At 36.3% G+C, this 21,999-nt stretch overlaps 1 protein-coding gene and 1 long non-coding RNA gene across 2 annotated transcripts in view; one reads left to right on the forward strand and one right to left on the reverse strand.

Moving 5' to 3' along the window:
• Window positions 1-18,042, reverse strand: LOC125141360. The gene is made up of 3 exons (XR_007140711.1): window positions 17,956-18,042; window positions 1,706-1,740; window positions 1-643 (listed from the first exon to the last, which is right to left on the reverse strand). It is a non-coding gene; the product is annotated as an uncharacterized LOC125141360 (long non-coding RNA).
• LOC113645376 (protein FAM171B-like) overlaps window positions 16,480-21,999 on the forward strand; it is a 15,116-nt gene continuing 9,596 nt past the window's right edge. Inside the window, exon 1 of the mRNA XM_027150908.2 lies at window positions 16,480-16,814. Within this exon, the coding sequence (XP_027006709.2) occupies window positions 16,628-16,814 (187 nt within the window). The 5' untranslated portion in view covers window positions 16,480-16,627. The remainder of the gene's footprint in view (window positions 16,815-21,999) is intronic.

Genomic DNA, 21,999 nt, shown 5'->3' on the forward strand with positions numbered 1-21,999 from the left:
TTTCACTGTGGCTGAAGGATCCATTCAAATATGTGTACAAATTTACATGGATTATTAAAAATCTTTATAGATGTACAGTGTGTACAGTAAGTTGAACAATAATGTGAATATATCAAAGGATTCACATAATATAGAAGTATTTGTATGTCACACATACATTACAGCACCTGTGAAGCAGGGAGGGGTTAAGGTCCTTGATTAAGGGCCCAAAGGTGGCAGATTGGCAGCCCTGGGGCTTGAACCCCGATCAACAATCCAGTGCCTTGATCACTTAACTACCTTAACCACCACTGACAAAAAAAAAAGATCATAAGGGTCCATCTGTCCAACATCACTTTGCATTATAAGTTCCAGTCACTGAGTCTCACCTTCCATTTATATGACATTTAAAGGTGCAGTTTTTATCTGACCGATTAATGGTTATAATGGTTCAATTAGAAAGGCATTGCAGAATAAACAGATGACAATGTTGTGATGTAATTAACACGAGCAGTTGCTTTCTTTATTTTTTAGGGTTCGTCCCAGAAATTAGTCATCATCAAGTTTGCAGAACAATTCATGGGAGTGGGACTCAGTAACAATGATGAGACAGCAAACATTGAGGAGGAAGATCTGGCTGTTGGACTGTTGTCAGGTCAACAATCTGTCAAAAAATACAAAAATGAGTGTAGGCTTATATCAGAAATCCATGTGTACCATTCCTAACTTATCCATAGTCCCCCTTTGGTGATGGTGACTAATTTTTAGGAACATAAATGCCTGAAACGGATTTTGGTCATTTCTTTTTTCTTTCTCTTTTGTTTTCTTTATTTATTTTTTCAGTAGATCAGGATATAAAACTATCAGCCTTCATATGTTTTAGTCTGTGAATTTGCTGCAAACCTACTGGCTCACCCTGAAAAGAAATGCAAGAAAACCATGTAATGTTCTCCCCATTAAAATGAAATGAAATGAAATGAAATGAATAGATAGATAGATAGATAGATAGATAGATAGATAGATAGATAGATAGATAGATAGATAGATAGATAGATAGATAGATAGATAGATAGATAGATAGATAGATAGATAGATATTTGATTATTCCTGTGTAATTCCACACAACTCTAGTACATTTTTTAGAGCTCTAGTATTTGTAATTGCATGTTTGGTATTTGTACTACTCCACAGCTCTGTGATTAATACAAACTACTCTGATTGCTTTACTTTATTGGACAGCAGTACAAAAGAAACTTAATGACCCCTTGCTTAACATGCTCATCAATTCTGCCTTTAATGACAATGTGAGTAGCATCCCTTTTCATAGGTGACTATTTCCCCCCATTGACATTGTCTCAGGCAAAACCTGCAAAAATAGGATATTTCAGAAGGTGGAACAGCCTTTAAAAAAATACACAAGCTTTCTAAATGCTTTTTTTTTTTGCATTTTAAAGGATGGATTTTTTTTGTCAACAACAAATTTATTTACTATCTTCTTGTTAGTATTTACGTTAAACTCTGAAATACACAGGAAAGAGAAGATAATAATCTAAATGGCTCTGCTCTTTTGATATGGCTGTTTGATGTTCTAAGCGTTACTGAAAAGGGGAAAAGATTTGATGCAATTATTTGATGTTGTTTTTTTTTTCGGTAAGGCTTTTATATTTCAAATCAACATTTAGCCAAACAACATTACTAATTAATAAATGGCTTGTGAAGATTTGACCTTTAAAATGAATCCCATCAGCTTTGTTCACCATCCTGAGAGAGAGAGAGAGAGAGAGAGAGAGAGAGAGAGAGAGAGAGAGAGAGAGAGAGAGAGAGAGAGAGAGCGTTAGTTTCATTCATTCGTAAACCCATTTTCTCTCTGGCTCACTGGATATTAAAAAGAAATACAACATATGAGATTTTGGTTTTCAAAGATGTCTGTTTACTGTGAGTTGAAATACAACATTTAAAAAGAAATTGATTCCTCACCCGTTGCCATGGTACATCATTTTGACTTCTGTGCACCAGTTTCAAAAGCTGTTTTAAAATATGTTTTAATAAAACTTTTAAGCTGAAAATGTGATATTCGTCTATTTTCAAACGGCTCCTTGCAAATGTTTAAATCCTATTAATAATACAGGGACATTGTGAAAAGTATTGACAGCGCCCATCACTTTCTGAGCGGTTGCCTCTTTCTGCTCTAGGCTAATCTGATTTTGTATTCTGTTCTATACCTTAGACATGATGTTGCTGATTTTTTTTTTATTATTTATTTTTTTTTTTTGATTAGTGAATACAAGCAGACAGAGAAAAAAACAGCAGGTCTCTTTCTATAGCACTGATAAAAACAACCAAAAAAAACAACAACATATACATATTTAAAAAGAGAGAAAAAATATTATTGTCCTCCTCAAATTTTACTAAATGCAACGGAAGCACGTCTTATTAAATTTAAGATACGTCTCTTTTCTTTCGTAGAAAACAAAAATTATAGTGCCTGAAGCATGTTGTAGTTTCCTGAGGCACAATAAAGATAAATCCTGTCTATCAGTGACTCCAAAGCTGCAAGCTATATCTGAAGCTCAATCCAGTCAGACGTTGCTGGCTGGATAACTACAAAGCAATCCTGCTCAGACCTTGAATCTTTTCTCAGACCTTGTGTACAGTTGCAATGAAACTGTTATCACCTGCCATGGTGGCTTTGATGTTTTTGAACGGAGTTACTTTAAGAAGCCCTAATACCGCGACTGATATACAGTAATTAAAGGCAATGAAGGTGAACTTCTCTTCTAGAAGGTTCTTTTTTGACAGAACAGATCCTATGCATCACACATCTTCTCACACATCTTAGATGATCCCATTCTCATTGGAATCAAGTACAAATCTGAATAACTATGAATGTGTCTGTGATTTTGAATCCCTTGTCTACCAAGTTCAATTCAATTCAATTCAATTCAAGTTTATTTGTATAGCGCTTTTTACAATAGCATTGTCACAAAGCAGCTTTACAGAACATAAACACAGAGCAGAAGGTAAACATAATTAATGATAAAGGAATTAACGAATAATAAAAGAAATAAGAATTAACAGAATAAAAATTCTAGATTATTATTAGTTGTATATAGTTCACAGTGTGTATGTATTTATTCCCCTATGAGCAAGTCTGAGGTAACTCAGGCAGCAGTGGCAAGGAAAAACTCCCTTAAATTGGTAAAGGAAGAAACCTTGAGAGGAACCGGACTCAAGGGGGAACCCATCCTCATATGGGTGACACTGGGGGTGTGATTGTAATATACAGTCAGTTAAATGTTGTATTGGTGTAAGGATCAAGGACTTCTGATCTCCTGAGTACCAAAGAGTCTAACTGGAGATGTCTCAGGATTCTTAGAGTCGGCCTCGGCTCAGTGGACGTCCAGAGGCTTCGTCCCACAGAGGACGTTGGGAGCTGGTACAGTGTCTGGATGCCTCGGGATGGGTACAAAGAGAGAAGCAGTGGAAAGGGATTAACATATCTGCTGTTCATAAAAATGTGCTGGTCTGATGTACTGGTGCATAATATTATGGGATGTATTATGTGTATGCCTGACTAAAGAGATGAGTTTTTAATCTACATTTAAACTGGGAAAGTGGGTCTGAGCCCCGAACACTATCAGGAAGACTATTCCAAAGTTTGGGAGCTAAATAAGAAAACGCTCTACCACCTTTAGTAGACTAAGATATTCTGGGAACTACCAGAAGCCCTGAGTTTTGTGATCTCAGATAGCGTGAAGGATTGTAACGTGTTAGAAGACTAGTTAGATACATGGGAGCTAAACCATTAAGAGCCTTGTATGTAAGTAGCAGCAGTTTGTAGTCAATTCTAAACTTAACAGGTAGCCAGTGTAGAGATGATAAAATTGGGTCATACTTTCTTGTCCTAGTGAGAACTCTGGCAGCTGCATTTTGGACTAACTGTAACCTATTTATTAAAGATGCAGGACAACCACCTAGTAATGCATTACAATAGTCCAGTCTAGAGGTCATGAACGCATGAACTTTTTTTTTGCCACTGTTGGGCCCCGGAGCAAGGCCCTTACCCTCGGTTGCTCAGTTGTATAAAATGTAAGTCACTCTGGATAAGGCTGTCTGCCAAATGCTGTAAATGAAACTGCGAGCACAGGACTCTTCCACCAGTGAAGACATAAGAAATTAATCTTGATAAAGCTAACACATTAATTTAGAGACTTTATCAGACAACACAACATATCTTCAGAAAATATTGATGCAATTTTGAGACATTGCAAACTACTCTAAAAATATAGCTGTGTTTGCTTGGGCTTGCATTCATTTGTACGATTGCAAAATTGTGAAATCCATGAGGGACCGACTTAGCTTTACTGAATAATGCAATTTGGTATCAAGATGCATGGTTTAGACCATATTTGTTACCTCACACATTGCCAAATGTTGTATGAATAAGGTATTGTTATATTAATATTTGGTGATTCTGTTGTGGAGACCCAGTCAATAACCAATCTAGGGCATGTATCAACCAGACAATCAACTAACATTAAATAATATATCAACAAATTCTGGTTGATGCGATTTTGTTAAACTTTATTAACTCATCCCAATTGCTTTCACTTTATTTGGATGATCAAATTTGTGGTTCCTAATATATTTAGAAGATCCCTTATAAACTGGTTATAAATCAAGTTCACGTGTAAGCATGAGGAATGAATATAATTTACACTGTTGAAAGTTAGATAAACATAATTTAACTCGATGAGAAAAAAAAAGAAAAAACACTTTTTGACCATCCTAATGTTGACTGTTTAGTGTTCACTCAATCTGTGCAACTTGGATAACTCATTCACTTTCCTGAACAATAATAGTGAACATGGCTGACCAACAATTTGTTCAAATTCCAATATTCACTGTGAGAAAAAAACCTCAAAACTTTAGATTCAAGTCTTTGTTCAAATTGGCAGGGTTGATTTTTTGTGTGAAACCTGTGTTTCATAAACTAGCTCCTTAATTTTATATACTGTAAGTAATACAATTTTAATATAGATTAATATTATTAATTTAATTTGATGTGTAATTTTAATAGACTTTTCTAATATAATTTCAGCAAACAAACAAACAAACAAACAAACAAATAAACAAATAAATCATCTTTTACCTACAATTCTGTCAAAGCAACATTTGAGGCTTTCTCATGGCACCATAAATATTCTTCTAGTTTTATGGATCTCTATGAGTTTTTCTACGGCTTGGATCCAATTTCATCTTTATTCATAGATTTTATTTCTGTACCATTATGGTGATAAAATTGATCTATAAATACAGCAGTTTAGTTTTTTTCAAATCCCATTCTTTCCTATTATTACTTGAAGTTTTGAAGGACAAATTTTATGCTAACTTAAAGGGAATGTTATTCTGATGATTCTGAAGTAGCTAGAGCTTTGCAGCAAGGTATTCATGATTCATCAATTAAAGAGCTTTTGGATAAAAGAAAAGCTATTTACAAAACTGAATGGGTTTTCAGCACAAGTTAATACATGATGATTTTTTTTCTCATCATTTAGCATCATCATTGCATTTATCTTAAGCCATTTCTTGCAAATTCTTTTGTTATAAATAATCCAGAAACGCTCGGTAAAATACTGACAACCCTCCATCACTTTCTGAGCTTTGCCTCCTCTTGCTCCAGGCTAATCTAATTCTGTATTCTGTTCCTCTCAGACATGGTGTTCCTGAAATACTGGCCTGAGAAAGAAATTGTAAGAAAGCCAGCTAAGAAAAGAAAAACCCTTTAAAATGTCTGAATCATTGAATAGGAGAATTCATGCCTGAGTGCGTTAATAAATCCTCCCTTATCTTCCGCTTATCCATATTCATTTTCATTAGTTTGGACAAAATTTAATTTATTCTGGTGCAAATGCCTAAAGTAGTTTGCAGCTCTCTGGGCAAATGCTGCTGCACTGAGGTCAGGAATCGCCTTTTCCAGATCTGGCTATGAGATTAAAATTTACACTGTAGGTGCAAAGCACTGACGTCAGCATTGCACTCCACATTATTGGTTATAAATTCTAAGTGCTTCGATGCAGACATCTCATGCCATTAATAACATGCTGAGGCACCAGCAATTCAATTATTCCCTCTGCTTTGTCAAATGTAACAGTTGAGCAGATTTGGAAAAGTGCCATGCTTCAGCAGGAGCTACTCGGTAGCCAGCAGTCATTGTTTAATGGATGGGTCAAGAACACACAAAGACAAATGGCAAACTACCTGTCTACCACAGGGCCTTGGTCCCAAAGAGCACATGAAAATGGAACAGCTCACACATCTGTCGAGCCGAACAGGGCCAGAAGTCGCTTTGCACAGCCAGAGCTTGTTTGTGAGGTGTGATAAAGGGGAAGGTGCATTGAGAGACAACAGTTTGTCAAGTATAAGAGCAGTGGCTTGGCATCTACTCCATTTTCCCAAGAGTCTGCTTGTGATCAAGTCTCAACCAGGATTTTCACTGCATTACAGAAAACTGTGAAATCAAAGAGTACAGAATTTATCATTTATACTTCTAAATAGGACCTATATTCATTGTATGAAGAAAATACCTAATAACGAATTTAAATACTTATCTGAAAATCCGATGAGACAATTCTCACTGTTAAAAGCACTATACAATAAACATACACTGTTAACCAATTAAATAATCTGTATCTGTATCTGTTTTTATAGCGTTTGGCTTGCTCATTAATTTCATATGGAACGTTTGATCAAATTTACAACAATTCAAGTTCACTCTATATAAACTAAGTACCCAGTTTCGACTGTCTAAGAATAATGCATGCTAAGTGCCAAATATTTTTAGCCATACTATTAATAATATTTAAATATTGAGGCCATAATCAATTATGCATAACGGTTTTGAGTGAGAAAGTTAATATCCAATAATTCAATATGAATTAATCATGCAATTTAAACTGGATTTAAACAAAGAATCAGATTTACTCAAATTCATATTACCCTGACTTTACAGTGAAGCACTGAGATGGTATAGTCTTAGAAAAAGTTATCAACCATCAGACTCCCTGACAAACAAGGCACTAATAAGGATATGACTAGTGTAGCAGTAATATTTTCAGAGTATTCTTTAGACTAACACCAAAAATTGTAATATCATTTACTTAAAATGTATATATTTCTGTCTCAATTTGGTACAAAGCACATATACACTAGTAACCACAGAGTATATGTGTCACAGGTGGGAAAACCTTTCACATGGTAAATGTTTAATGCTTTCCAAAATATATTGTGATATAATATATTGTGATACTTTTCTTTAACAGTAACATGTTAAAGGTTACCTGCAAAGGTGAAAATTGAGAAAATTTATTTCATTCTAAATGCAGCGGAGGAGAATCACGTTTTACAATACAGACTGCCTCAAAGGAGCCTTACAGACATTTCAATTTAACACACACACACACACACACACACACACACACACACACACACACACACACACACACACACACACACACACACACACACACACTTGCCAGCTGTAACATTATAACTACCTGCCTAATATTGTGTAGGTTCCCCTTGTGCTCTAACCCACTGAGGCATGGACTCCACAAGACCTCTGAAGATGTGCTGTGGGATCTGAACCAAGGCGTTAGCTGAAGATCCTTTAAGTTCAGTAAGTTGTGAGGTGGAGCTTCCATGGATTGCATTTCTTTGTCTAGCACATCCCACGGATACTCGATCTGCTTGAGATCTGGGGAATTTGGAGAGCAAGTCAATACCCTGAACTCATTGTTATATTCCTCAAACCATTCGTGAACATTCTGTGCAGTGGAGAAGGACACATTATCCTGTTGAAAGAGCCAATGCAAAATAATGAAACACCTTTTATTTCTAAAATATATGCATGAAAAGAGACAACCCACAGAAGTCCCCATTTGTTTGAACACTTTGTAATTTAACAGTCAATTACTGAAGAAGAAGTAAATGACTAGTGCTCCCAAAATGTGAAGCAACAAAAATACCTTTCATTTTCATTAAAATGTATCAACAGCATAAATGTATAACCGTGCCTGAGCTTTGTTTTACCAAATGATTTCAACCCAAATAGGTTTACTCTACAGGTTTCACAGATGACCTCTGTATGTGGTATTTCTAAATCTGTAATTTCAATGAAAATACACCTATCTGGGTCACAGAATTGGCACAAATCTACCAACCCCACAATAAAAAATAGTCCCAGCAGAGGTGGCAATTTGCAGAGAGAAATGAGCTATTACAGCAGCTCATTTGCTGCAAGTGGATATCCATGAGACATGCTCCATCATTCATCCCCAGGCAATGCATGGATTTCAACTAACCATTCACAGCAAACTCAGGGATGGAGATGCTGGGAAACATTTCTGCCCCTTTGGGACAGTGAAACAGACGGCTAAAGAGTGCACTTCAGCAATTTAGCAAACTGCTGAATATGGATAATTCAAGGCCAAGTGCTGAGTGGTGGATTAAGTAAGGCTAATATGAATTACACTGACTATACCTTTAATCCTTTCTTAATAATGTCAGAATGATGCTGGAGGTAAGGCTTTAAAAGAGGATGTTGGTTAATGCTGGATTTTTATGCAGTCGTGTGTAGTCTTGTACCCTTGTACTGTTTTAGCACATAGGGCACAATATTTCATCCTACTGTATAAATATGAATTTAAATAACTAGTGCCTCTTCCCTCTAGCAGCCAGTCCTGCCTTTACTCTAGACAGTCATACAATGGCATGTTAGGAAAAGCTTTCACATTGTAATGTGTTGTACTCTGCCTCATACATACTTCTTTTTTAACCATCTTTGCATTTTTTTTTCTGTAATACTCACTGTCCCTTTACTCCACAACAACTAGAACCAAACTGTACTGAGCACACACAAACACTCACACACACACATTCATACACACACACACACACACACACACACACACACACACACACACACACACACACACACACACACACACACACACACACACACACACACACACACACACACAGAGAGAGAGAGAGAGAGACATACACACACACCACAAACACACACACAGCATACACAAACTGTCTGAACTGCAAATGCACACTGACTCAATGGCTGTTATGCAAACCACATTTCAATGCCACATTTCACTGTCTTTTGTCTCTCATATGATTCACTTTTTGTGGCTAGGACAACTTACTTTAAGTGCTTGGCTCGGTGCTGTTTTATGTACCATCATGGTCGTTGAGAAACACTGTTTCATTTTACTATGTACTGCATCAGCTAAATATGGTTTAATGACAATAAAAGTTTATTGACATGACTATTAAAAATACCTATATATCTGCCAAGAATTTTTCAACCAAGAAGGCTACAATAACTTCTCCTCTCATCAGATTCGACCACTGTGAGCCAAGAACAGAAACTGGAGGCTGCAGTGATTACAGGCTCACTGAAAAAAGGATCAGGTTAAGTCATGATAACAATCTTCAATGGTCCTATCACAGCTCCAGGGCTCCTGGTTCAATCCTACACTCAGGATGCTACTGTATGTCCATATGGGTTTAGTCTTTCTTCCCAAAATCCAGATACCTGCAGGACTGGCTGTTCTAAATAGCCCCCCAAGTGTAAATGAGGTGCTCTGTGATGGACTGGCTTCACATCCAGGATGTGCTCCCACCTGATACCCAGTGTCACAGGGATAGGCTTTAGATTCGCCTTGACCTTGACCAGGATAAAGCAGCTACACCATATAAATGAATCTTTTTTTTTTTACCTCATACACTGCTTAAAGTAATATATACTAGTTTTCACCATGTTTGCATTTTATCTTCCACTATTCTTGCAATAACATGCAAATCACTTACAAGAAAATCAATCATTAATAAGACAATTAACTATTTAGATCTGTTTATACAGATTATACAAATCCACATACTTTTCCCAAAGCCCTGTTTTGGCATGTCTTTAAGTGATAGTAGCAAAAATGAGAGTGATTATAAAACAAGAAGCAAAAGAAAACAAACAAACAAACAAACAAACAAATAAATAAATGTTGGCTAATGACTGACTTTCAGTTAACAGTAATTTGACAATAAACAAACAAACAAACAAACAAACGAATAAATAAATAAATAAATAAATAAATAAATAAATAAATAAATAAATGTTGGCTAATGACTGACTTTCAGTTAACAGTAATTTGACAATAAACAAATAAACAAACAAACAAACAAACGAATAAATAAAAAAATAAATAAATAAATAAATAAATAAATAAATAACCTAAAGCATTAAACTAAATCAGTGGTATATGAGGATGAATTATTAGTCAAGAATAGCTACCTGTTACTGAGTTGAGACATTGCTGTGTCTCATAGCACCTGGAAGAAAGCATTCCCAGTAACTTTTCCCACAATTCCATTGGTGAAATGAATGTGCAGCTGGAGATGCTCCTGGATATTAAACCATAAAAGAGATGACCTGAATTGTGCCTCAGTGCCGGAAGATGATGACAACTTGTCAGTAAATTGACTAACATCCTCTGTCTCTGCCTCCATTATGTTCAAAGTCAGACCTGTGATGGAGCTGGCTTTTCTAATCAGCTCTCCAATGCACTCAATATCCTCTGCCATGGTGCTGCGCTCTCAGAAAAGCACAGGCTGATGAATTAACCCCCGCAGCCTGCTTAACTCATGATAAATTCCTCAGTGTTCTTAGAAGGAAGATATTTCTTTGGTCTTTGATATGTATTCAGTCTATAAGAAGTTAATTCTATGTATTTTCAGTAAATGTTTTATCCTGGTCAGGTGCAGGAACATAGGATACAGCTCTGAACAAGAAATCTCATTGTATAGACACCAGAGGCCATTAGAAAAACCCATGAACTCTCACTCACAGACACTGAGGAGCCAGTTATTTACTGCTGGTTTGTTCCTGAATCCATAAGTTGACATTTATTAAAACCACAGAACTACATCTAAATCAGCAAGAAAGGTCAGCAAGAGCAATTCAAAACAACCAGCAAGACAGTCAGTGGAGCAATGGTACAAAAACACAAAACCAATGGGCAGAATCGAGAATAAACACAGCAAGGGTCATACAGTACATGTGAAACCATAGCAATAATTAAAGAAAAAGACTCAATAGTTCACAAAGGCACATATTTTTCTGAAAATGCTGGCTTATGAAGCACTATTTTTCTATATTAAGGATATTATCACTGAATGAACTGTTGATCAGCTGCTGAGAGTAACAAGTTTGCAAAATTTCCTGTTCTGCCCCCACTGTTCCTGTGGGGACAACTGAGAAGATCATTGGAGTCTTTCTTCCCTCTATCATGGACATTTACATCACACTCTGCATCTGCAAAGCCAACAGCATTGTGGATGACCCCACACACCCCTCACACACACTCTTCACACTCCTGCCGTCTGGAAAAAGGTACCGAAGCAATTGGGCCCTCATGACCAGTTTCTTTCCACAAAGCATCAGACTCCTTAATAACTGAACTGTACTGAGAACAACACACACACTCACATCAGCTGTATGGACTGCACAGACCTACACCATATACACACTCTTCCAATATATATCCATCAAACTGTTTACATGCTGTTTTGCACACTGTTTTTTGCTCTTTGCACATGCTGTCTGACATTTCAGTCGACTGCTGTTTTGTACAATACTTTACAATTCCTCATGAAGCTGCTGCTATAAAACTGTGTTCATTCCAGTATTTCTGCACACGCAATATTGTTTGAACATACAGTATTTACGCTGGTCAGCGCTGTTTTTGTGTATTGTCTTTTGTGTATTGTCTATTTTTAGTTTGCACTGTATTTTGTCCTGCACTGTCTTTTTTGTCTTGTCTTGCACTGCTTGCACCAGGTTGCACATTTGCACTTTATGTGGCTAGGACAACTTACTTTCGTCCTTAGCTCTGTCTTTGTTTCATGTAGCACCATGGTCTTGGAGACATGTTGTCTCATTTCACTGTGTAACAGCTATATATGGTTGAAATGAGAATAAAAAGCTTCTTGACTTGACTTGACTTGACTTGACTTGACTTGATGTTTTTGAAAAATGAGAGTGAACCGGAGAGCCCTGAGGAATCCCACATGTACATGTGTAGAATGTGCAAAACTCCGGATCGAACACTCTGTGAAGTTGCTGGAAACCCACTGTTCCTTAAGATGAGTTCAACTTATCGTTTACTGACATGTATTCAGTCTGCTGTAACATGATTCTGCCTTACTTTGTTAAATGATCTGAATTCAAAAGTATCCAGATTTGCTGCCTTGCTGATCACATCTGCCTAAAGCAATCAGGTAACTCATTTTTTAATTTATGAATTGTCAGATGCTATCACTCACTCACTCTCACTCATTTTCTACCACTTATCCAAACTACCTCGGGTCACGGGGAGCCTGTGCCTATCTCAGGCATCATCAGGCATCAAGGCAGGATACATCCTGGACAGAGTGCCAACCCATCGCAGGGCACACACACACTCTCATTCACTCACGCAATTACACACTACGGACAATTTTCCAGAGATGCCAATCAACCTACCATGCATGTCTTTGGACCGGGGGAGGAAACCGGAGTACCCGGAGGAAAATCCCAGAGGCACGGGGAGAACATGCAAACTCCACACACACAAGGCGGAGGCAGTAATCGAACCCCCAACCCTGGAGGTGTGAGGCGAACGTGCTAACCACTAAGCCACCGTGCCACCCCCCCCCAGATGCTATTATTTTCCCTTAAATGATTATCTGCAGCACGGTTCCTCCAACACTGCTGATTTAGTGCATTGTAGACTCGTTTAATTTCCCCCTGTGTAATCTAAAACCTACAGTTGGCTACTTGCTTGGTCAGTTGGTCTACAATTTGTTTAAATGAAGCATGAAATTACACTGATATATAGCTATAATAAAGGATGATGCATTTACAGCACTGTCAAATATAATTTTTTGTATTGTGCTGTATACAGCATTACAGAGACTCTGCTAAGTCTCCTTTTCATGGGCCAGAATTTTTAAAAGAGCTTTTTTTAAGAGTCTGGTTGTGCCAATGTGCATTTTTGCAGGTGCAGCAAACAGAGAAAAATACTTCCAAAACATTGCAGGCGCCCTGTCTCCTTGAACTAGTGTGCTGTTTGGGTTTTTTCTGCTGGTTCATCTCTTTATAAAGAACCCAAGAAACAGCTGAATGGCTGATATATGTGCTGCTGATTTCGCCACTGCGCAACCCGTTTGTAATAAATCACACAACAACTGAGTTCAGCTTAATTCAGAAACAGGTTTGGAAGCAGCTGGAATCTGAATGTTACCATGCTTCTCCCTAGTGGCTGTGTGTAGTGTTGCTTATTAGTCAGTCACATATTTAGCACTTTTTATTTGAATTGTCTTCATTTTTTCAAGGATTTGTGTGTAATACAGTATATCTGTGTGTGAGCTCCGGTAATCCATGATTTATTTATTTAGTTAGTTAGTTAGTTAGTTAGTTAGTTAGTTAGTTAGTTAGTTAGTTAGTTATACTTTAATACTTTTGCAAATATTACACTTATTTGTCATTAAGCCAACATTTTAAACCAAAATTTTGAGCTTTATTAAATTCCAGAGATGTTGCATAATTATAACATAGGAGAGATGACAACCATTCAGTACTGCTTTTGCATGATAATCATATACTGTACATGCATGTATTTAGAAGCACCTGCATCTGCTTCTTTAATGCAGGACAGTAAATTTTTCTTGTACTATGCCTGTTAATCCCTCTTCATTTTTAATTTCAGCATTTCAATTCTCTTTACGTCATTCTTTTACTTTACTCTTTCAACTAGTAATGAATATCTGTTTAACTTTAAAAACTCTTTGCTTTCTGGAAAGAGCAAATATGTTCAAAGTCAGAAACTCCAACATAATACAGTCGTATTTGTGTTTATAAGGACACAGTAATATTTAGTAGTGAAACGAGGTTTATTGGATTAACAGAAAATGTGCAATATGCATCAAAACCAAATTAGACTGATTAATTGGAACACACAATTGGTTTGGTGGCTCATTAAGCCTTGAACTTCATAGACAGGTTCATCCAATCATGAGAAAAGGTATTTAAGGTGGCCAATTGCAAGTTATTCTTCTCTTTGACTCTCCTCTGAAGAGTGGCAACATGGAGGCCTCAAAGCAACTCTCAAATGACCTGAAAACAAAGATTGTTCAACATTATGGTTTAGGGATAGGCTACAAAAAAAGTTGTCACAGAGATGTAAGCTGCCAGTGTCCACTGTGAGGAACATGGAAATGGAAGACCACAGGCACAGTTCTTGTTAAGGCCAGAAGTGGCAGTCCACATAAAATATTGGAGAGGCAAAGGCGCAGGATGGTGAGAACAGTCAAAAACAGCACACAGACCACCTCCAAAGACCTACAACATCAACTTGCTGCAGATGGTGTCACTGTGCATCGCTCAACAATTCAGCGCACTTTGCACAAGGTGAAGCTGTACAGGAGAGTGATGCGAAAGAAGCCTTTTCTGCACACACGCCTCGAACGGAGTCGCTTGAGGTATGCAAACGCACATTTGTACAAGCCAGCTTCATTTTGGAATAAGGTGATGTGGAGTGATGAAACAAAGATAGAGTTATTTGGTCATAACAAGGAACGTTATGCATGGTGGCAAAAGAACACAGCATTCCGAGAAAAACACTTGCTACCCACAGTAAAATTTGGTAGAGGTTCCAAACAGCATGGACTCCACTCAATATCAGCAGATTATTGAGAATAATGTTGAGGAATCAGTCACAAAGTTGAAGTTACACCAAGGCTGGATATTTCAACAAGACAACGACCCAAAACACTGATCAAAATCTACTCTGCATTTATTCAGAGGAACAAGTACAACGTTATGGAATGGCCATCCCAGTCCCCAGACCTGAATATCATTGAACATATGTGGGGTGATTTGAAGTGGGCTGTCCATGCTCGGCAACCATCAAACCTAACCGAACTGGAGATGTTTTGTAAGGGGGAATGGTCCAAAATACATTCCTCCAGAATCCAGACACTCATTACAGGCCATAGGAAGCTTCTAGAGGCTGTTATTTCTGCTAAAGGAGGCTCTACTAAATATTGATGTGATTTTTCTGTTGGGTTGCCCAAATTTATGCACCTGTCCAATAAACCTCATTTCACTACTGAAATATTACCGTGGTCCTTCGGTTATTTGATAGATCAAAATGAAATTGTTGATCCAAACACCCAAATATTTATACATGAAAATCACGGAAATTGTCAGGGGTTCCTAAACTTTTCCATACGACTCATTAAAAGGCAGAACTTTGTTTTAGTAAGCTTTTATTATTATTATTATTATTATTTATTACTTTACTATAACAAGTTTAGTATTATTATAAGGCTGAATTATCGCTAAAGTACCAAGTATTGCTAAATGCCACTGTATATTTACAAGTTACACAATGTCCAACTGGTGTTAATCAAGTGTTAAATTAACTCTCTGAGTCTTAATTCAACGTAATTTTACTGTTTGACTAATCAACGTTATACTACAATGAAACATTTGAAACATTCATCTCTTACAGGATGACTCCGTCCCTCAACCACAGAGCATTAGGGTATACTGAATGTTTTAATGAAGGGAAAAATTATGTAAATCGTATTCAATGACCTTCAGAGTCACTAAATCTCAACTCAGCAGAACACCTAGTTGAATTGAGAGATTAGAATTTGGGTGTTAGACAGCGTTCTCCACAATAAAACACAGATTGAGGGAATATCTTTTTGAAAGAATGATGTTTATTGCACCAGTATAGTTACAGTCTTGTGAATTTTGTTGAATCTATGAATGTATTTTAAAGATGTTCTTGCAGCTTACTAAAGTAGTTTATATTGAATTTTCATTTATATTGTCAGAGGAAATTCATTCAAATGGCAACATTACTGTGTTTGCAACAGCCCTGTATACATTTAAAATGCATTCATTCATGTCATATTCATAATTCTTGGCTAAATTTAAATTGCATTCTGTATATAGTTTCTTGTACTATGCACTATATTATTCTATATTTCAAACATAATGTTTATTCTTTCAAAAGACTCAATTTAGCACACTATGCATTCCTAACAAGGCTATCAAATATTAGATTTACCAAAAAATTAAGAAAACAGAGTTGGTCAGATATTTCTTTATTTTAATTGCTAATTGTTTTGTACTTTTATTGCTATTGTTATTGCTCATAATATCCTTATTATCACTACTGTGTTTTTAAAGCCACCTTTTATATGATGCAAAATTAAAACTATTATTAGACATAATTTGTATGATAGTGAAATTGTAATTACCATTTAGCTTGAAGCTGTACAAGGTTGTAATTGCAAAGTTGAACCAGTAGATGGAATCCTAAAATGCCATCATTCCCACGATCCATTCCTCCCTCCCTCCATCAGTGAACAGATTCCAGTAGCATTCATTTACAAACCAAACCATGTTTACTCAGCTTTCACACACACTCCAATACATCCAAATGGAGGAATCAGGAATAGACTGCTGTCTGCTGTTATAGCACTTCTCTCACAACTATGTCTCGCTATTACCTTTTCTTCTGCCATGGACAAGATAATCACGTTCTTGTTTTTGCTGACATTGTTTATATTCAGTAAGGATGGTAGAGTCACTGCTGGCTTTAAAGACTCAGTCCTTGCCAACCTCACCCTTACCAAAAGCACTCAGGAGCAACTGGCATTCCATCACAACCACCAGAACCATCAGGATGGAGGGCTCTTTGGCCAAAGAGGTAGGTATTGCATGTCTCTTACTGTGTATTACAATTTTACCAGGAAGTGTTATGGTTGGTTACTGGAACTAGGTTATTTCTCTGTTCCTCAGATGACTTTAAACTTAATGTAAAAGTGTATTACTCTAAACAGGAGACTCTCACAGGGATAAGAGATGATGTCAGTCTTCAACGTTAGTGATTACACTAGGTATCTAATGTCCATTTGGGACTCAGCCAATAGTCTTTAGACATCTGACCTGATCTCTCAATGCACACAGATTTTATATTTTACCCTTTATTATTCAACAAATCTTGGAAAGTTCTACTAAGTAATATTGTGGTAGAAATCAAAACTAGAAAATAAGTGTGTGGGTGTGTGCTAGTACTTTATCCACTATCAGATCATCATTTTGTTACTGTTATAAGCTCTTATATGCTCTTTCATAATGAACAGAAATTTTGGACAGTCTCATAAATGGACCATCACTCTCACACACACACACACACACACACACACACAAACACACACACACACACACACACACACACACACACACACACACACACACACACACACACACACACACACACACACACACTATTTATGAAACTTGTTTTTAAGAAAGCAACAATAATGTTTTCTCACCTCAATATAATAGCACAATATTAGAGCTCTGGGTATTTGACAGATACTAGATACTGAAACAATACAGTCAGTTCCCATCACATGGAATATAATACATCATTAGACAGAAGTGAATTATCCTGATATTATTGTATTACACATTTCATCTTAGATTGGATTACCTGATACTGATCCAGTGTTTCAGGCCAATATGAGCCAGATACCAGTACCTTCTTATTTCCAAATGCACACTGATGGGATAAGTTTCAAACTATTTTAAACAGATTTCTAAAACACAATATTTAAAAGGAAAATACTTTTATTGTAGATATTTATATTTTACATACAATGTTATAACTTGTTCTTATGTAATCCTGTTGCATTTCACCAACTTTAAATTGTAGATACTTTTCTACAGAGTAACTAATAGAAGTTCCACAATCAACATCATGCTTTGCACTGTGTGTGGAAAAACTCCTAGAGCTATCACCACCATGGGGTATTAAATATAAAACCAGACTGTTCTTATCTTACCTGGTTCCCGAGTAGTAAAAGTGTCTTTATTTGTTTGTTCTATTATAAACTTGCTGCATTTTTTCATAGAATGTTCCTGACAAGTACGACCTTAATTAAAAGTGATCGGTGTTTGCGTTACTGTGTACTTTCACTTGATCCAGTTAATGTGTTTACTGGCTTCTCCATCTGATTTAATGATTTCATTATCCTCAAATGATCCCAAAATGCCTTTGGAGGAGACTAAGCAAACAAAGTCCAGTCAAAGTACAAATAAGACACTTTTTAATGTGTGTGTGTGTGTGTGTGTGTGTGTGTGTGTGTGTGTGTGTGTGTGTGTGTGTGTGTGTGTGTGTGTGTGTGTGTGTGTGTGTGTGTGTGTGTGTGTGTGTGTGTGTAATAGTTTGCCCACATAAATGCATTGTTACATTGTTCAGCACTAATAATTTCATTGCTAAGATTGCTGGATGTTTATAATGACTTGACTTGGTGAACAGACTAAAGACTGCATACTGCATGACTAACAGTCATGTAATCATTTTGGATTTTGGCCCAATGCATCAGTGAGGCTGAATGTTCTTTCATACAGGAAACAGCTCAATGCATAGCCTGTGTGTGCCAGACCGTTCCCTCCTGCTCTCTTCTCCATCTGCTGTTTTTACAATGCTGTACAGTGAAGCTTTCAAATTAACTCCATTATCCTTTACAACAATAGTCTTAAATCCAAGTCTTCCATGTATATGCAATTGCTCCTCTGATTGCTGTATGATGCTGGAATCGAACCCATCCTCAACCAGATCATAAAAACATAAATGATCAAATCAATGACCTAAACGTTTAAATTATTAAATTCAATTATTAAATTAAAACGCTTGTATTTAAATATGCCAAGCAGTGTTTAGTGAATAACATTACACTAGTTATTAAACCTAATCATTCATAAGTATAAGACATAAGACACTACTATGGCTACCTAATGAATGCTTACAAGGATCTCCATGTAATGCTAGAATTCGTGTGTTATTTGCAGCTTCAGTTTTGCAGGATGAAGCAATCAGGCATATCCCATTACAACAGTTTATATATTTAGATATATAGATTAGATATAGATTATCATGCTGCAGCTTAAGCTTTCTGTTCTAGCTGTTGTGGCCCATTCACCTCAAGGTTCAACATGTGCATCCTGAGATCATTTTCTGCTCATCACAATTGAATAGAATGGATATCTGAGTTACTGTAGCATTTCTGTTAGCTCGACACAGTCTGGTATTGGTTCCCTGAGCCTCACAGTGTGATGTTTTTTCTTTATTGCACCATGCAGAGTAAATTAGAAATTGTTTTGCATCAAATGTATGAATGAAAAACTGAAATCACATTTTTCAAATGAAAAACTGAAATCACATTTTTCCCCTGAATGGCTCAGTAGATAATGGTTTTTTCTAATAAAGTGCTTACTGAGTGCAGTTCTCTGTATTATAAAATATCTGACATGAGTTCAGAGTTGATTTTTCAACCAACAAAGTGCTACAAAACTGTCTTGTCAACACGAAAACTTTCATGTTCTAGCAGTGCAAGTGACTTTATAAACAATGTGCTTGAGAAATCCAAACCCATGCTTATTAGCGTGCTTTCATCTTCACTGACAGCAAATTCCGTGTTTGTGAGTGTGTGTGCTCAAGATTGTGTTGTACATGTGATACAGTCCTCAGATACAGTCTGAGGTTAATGATTTATTCATGTCATGTGTGAGTGGGTTCCTGTGCATGAAAATCTGTTGAGATATTTGAAAGGAGGTCTGTAATAAAACAATGAACAATTTTACAAAGAATGAAGAATTTGTTTCTGGTGGTGGCAAGTCATGCAGTTTTAAACCAAATACTTTAGACTGCCAGTACAGTGTTATATGAAAATTCAAATAGAAACCTAGAATTATTAGAATTTATATATATATATATATATATATATATATATATATATATATATATATATATATATATATATATATATATATATACATTTGTATTGATGTATAATGCTTCTAAGCCAAACTGCTGTCAAACTATGAACATAAATGTGTGTAAAAGAAAGAAAATTTGGTAAATCAATCCATCCTGTTTATCTGGATGAAATAAGAGCGAAATGTCAATTATGCTAGATTGCTTTTTTTACTTAAATTACACTGAATATCTTTTTCCACTGAAGATGAGATCAGAGTGGATTATACTGGATTTGGTTATTTCCTTAGGTGAGCTGCATTGATATGAGAGCACTTTAGTAATATTGATTTCCTGATCTACAGTATGATAGGGTTTATAAAGCAGGAAGGAACGTCTCCACTCCTTATGTATCAAAGCGCTACAATACACAGTAAAGCGTGAGTAGATATGTGTATCATTTTAGCTAAATAAAGATCATGATTTCTGTAAAAACAAGGAATCTTTGCATTAAATGCATTATATATATTGTTTTGTTTTTTTTATCTATGTGCAAATAAATGATCCCCAGTCCAACCTAGCATTGGTTTAGCCTAAGGATACAGCATAACTCATCTTGTCCTGACAACGAATCAAAGTAGGCCAGTTAAAACCTATTTTGAAATGGATGCCCTTTCATTTTATAGTGCTCATGGCATTTTAGGAGTTCTTCATGCTCTTCACCAGAATGCCTGTATACAGTTACGTCAGTCAGGAAAATGTGCTCAGTCTCATCTTGTTACTATATGAGGCAACTTTCCAATTTCTTATTCCCAAGAACACTATACATATGGACCAAAAGTTAACCTATATTCCATTATACACATGCAAAACAAAGCAAAAGAGCTTTCGATTAGCTTTTTTAAAAGAAAAAAAAAACGCAGGAGGCAGACCTGTGCTAACCAAATAAGAGCATGCATTCACCTACCACTTAGCACTCAGGCCATTTAAATGCAATTAAACGTAAAAGCATTTCTTGATAGCACCGCAATGTTACACCAAGGCTAGGATGGCTAGTTGCTAACTGAAACACATAGTACCAAGCATAAGGTATCAAGGAAGGCATTTAGCACTGTCAGGATATCAACACACATTTGGTGTTGTTAAGAAAAAAGGCAGGAAAAGCTATGAAATAACTTATAGATAGACTAAAAATATATTCAGCACTGGATTTTTCACCCTACAAATTGACCAGACATCTTTACACAAAGGCTATGTACCATGCATGTCACTCATATTTTCACTGTAGCTCCATGAAATTTAGTAGGATTATAGTAACACGTCATCATTCTACCCCAAGGCTTATTTATTATGCCTTATGTCAGCAAGATTGCATCTTCAGTAAGAGTAATGGTATATTAAATATGAAATATCATCACAGAGCATGCTTGCTGATCATGACTGGAAAAAATCGATTAATTACGAATATATAACCTCTAATAAAACACAAGGCAAAGTTTGTTTGATGTATAAAGTGGACTTAAGTCATCTCTTATAAACCTCCATCTAAGGTACACACATGCTCTGATACAGTTTTTGATTATATAAAGAGAAATTTCATAGGGGTTTTTAAAAGTCATGTGATGTTCTAACAGTTTAAAGTCTGGATAGCGCAAAGGTAAAAAGGAAGAAAAGCACGTTTAAAGATTCCATTCTGACTTTGGTGCAAGAGTATCTCAGACATCCAGGATTGCATTACAAACTAAACTGATTATTATTTTTATTTTTATTTATTTATTTTTTTTTTATCATATATATGTCCATCTCACTGCAGCACAGCTTTCCTAAATTTTGTTCCACTCATCATTCAGAATTGTTGTGGTTCAGCCACAATGGAGGGTTTTCGAGCATGAACTGCCTTTTTAAGGTCATGCCACAGCATCTCAATAGGATTCAGGTCAGGACATTGACTTGGCCACTCTAATGTCTTCATTTTGTTTTTCTTTAACCATTCATAGGTGGACTTGCTGGTGTGTTTTCAATCATTGTCCTGCTTCAGTACCCAAGTTCGATTCAGCTTGAGGTCACGAACAGATGGCCGCACATTTTCCTTCAGGATTTTTTGGTAGACAGCTGAATTCATGGTTCCATT

This window comes from Tachysurus fulvidraco, chromosome 6, assembly GCF_022655615.1.
Source record: "Tachysurus fulvidraco isolate hzauxx_2018 chromosome 6, HZAU_PFXX_2.0, whole genome shotgun sequence".
In the NCBI taxonomy this organism is placed as follows: Eukaryota; Metazoa; Chordata; class Actinopteri; order Siluriformes; family Bagridae; genus Tachysurus; species Tachysurus fulvidraco.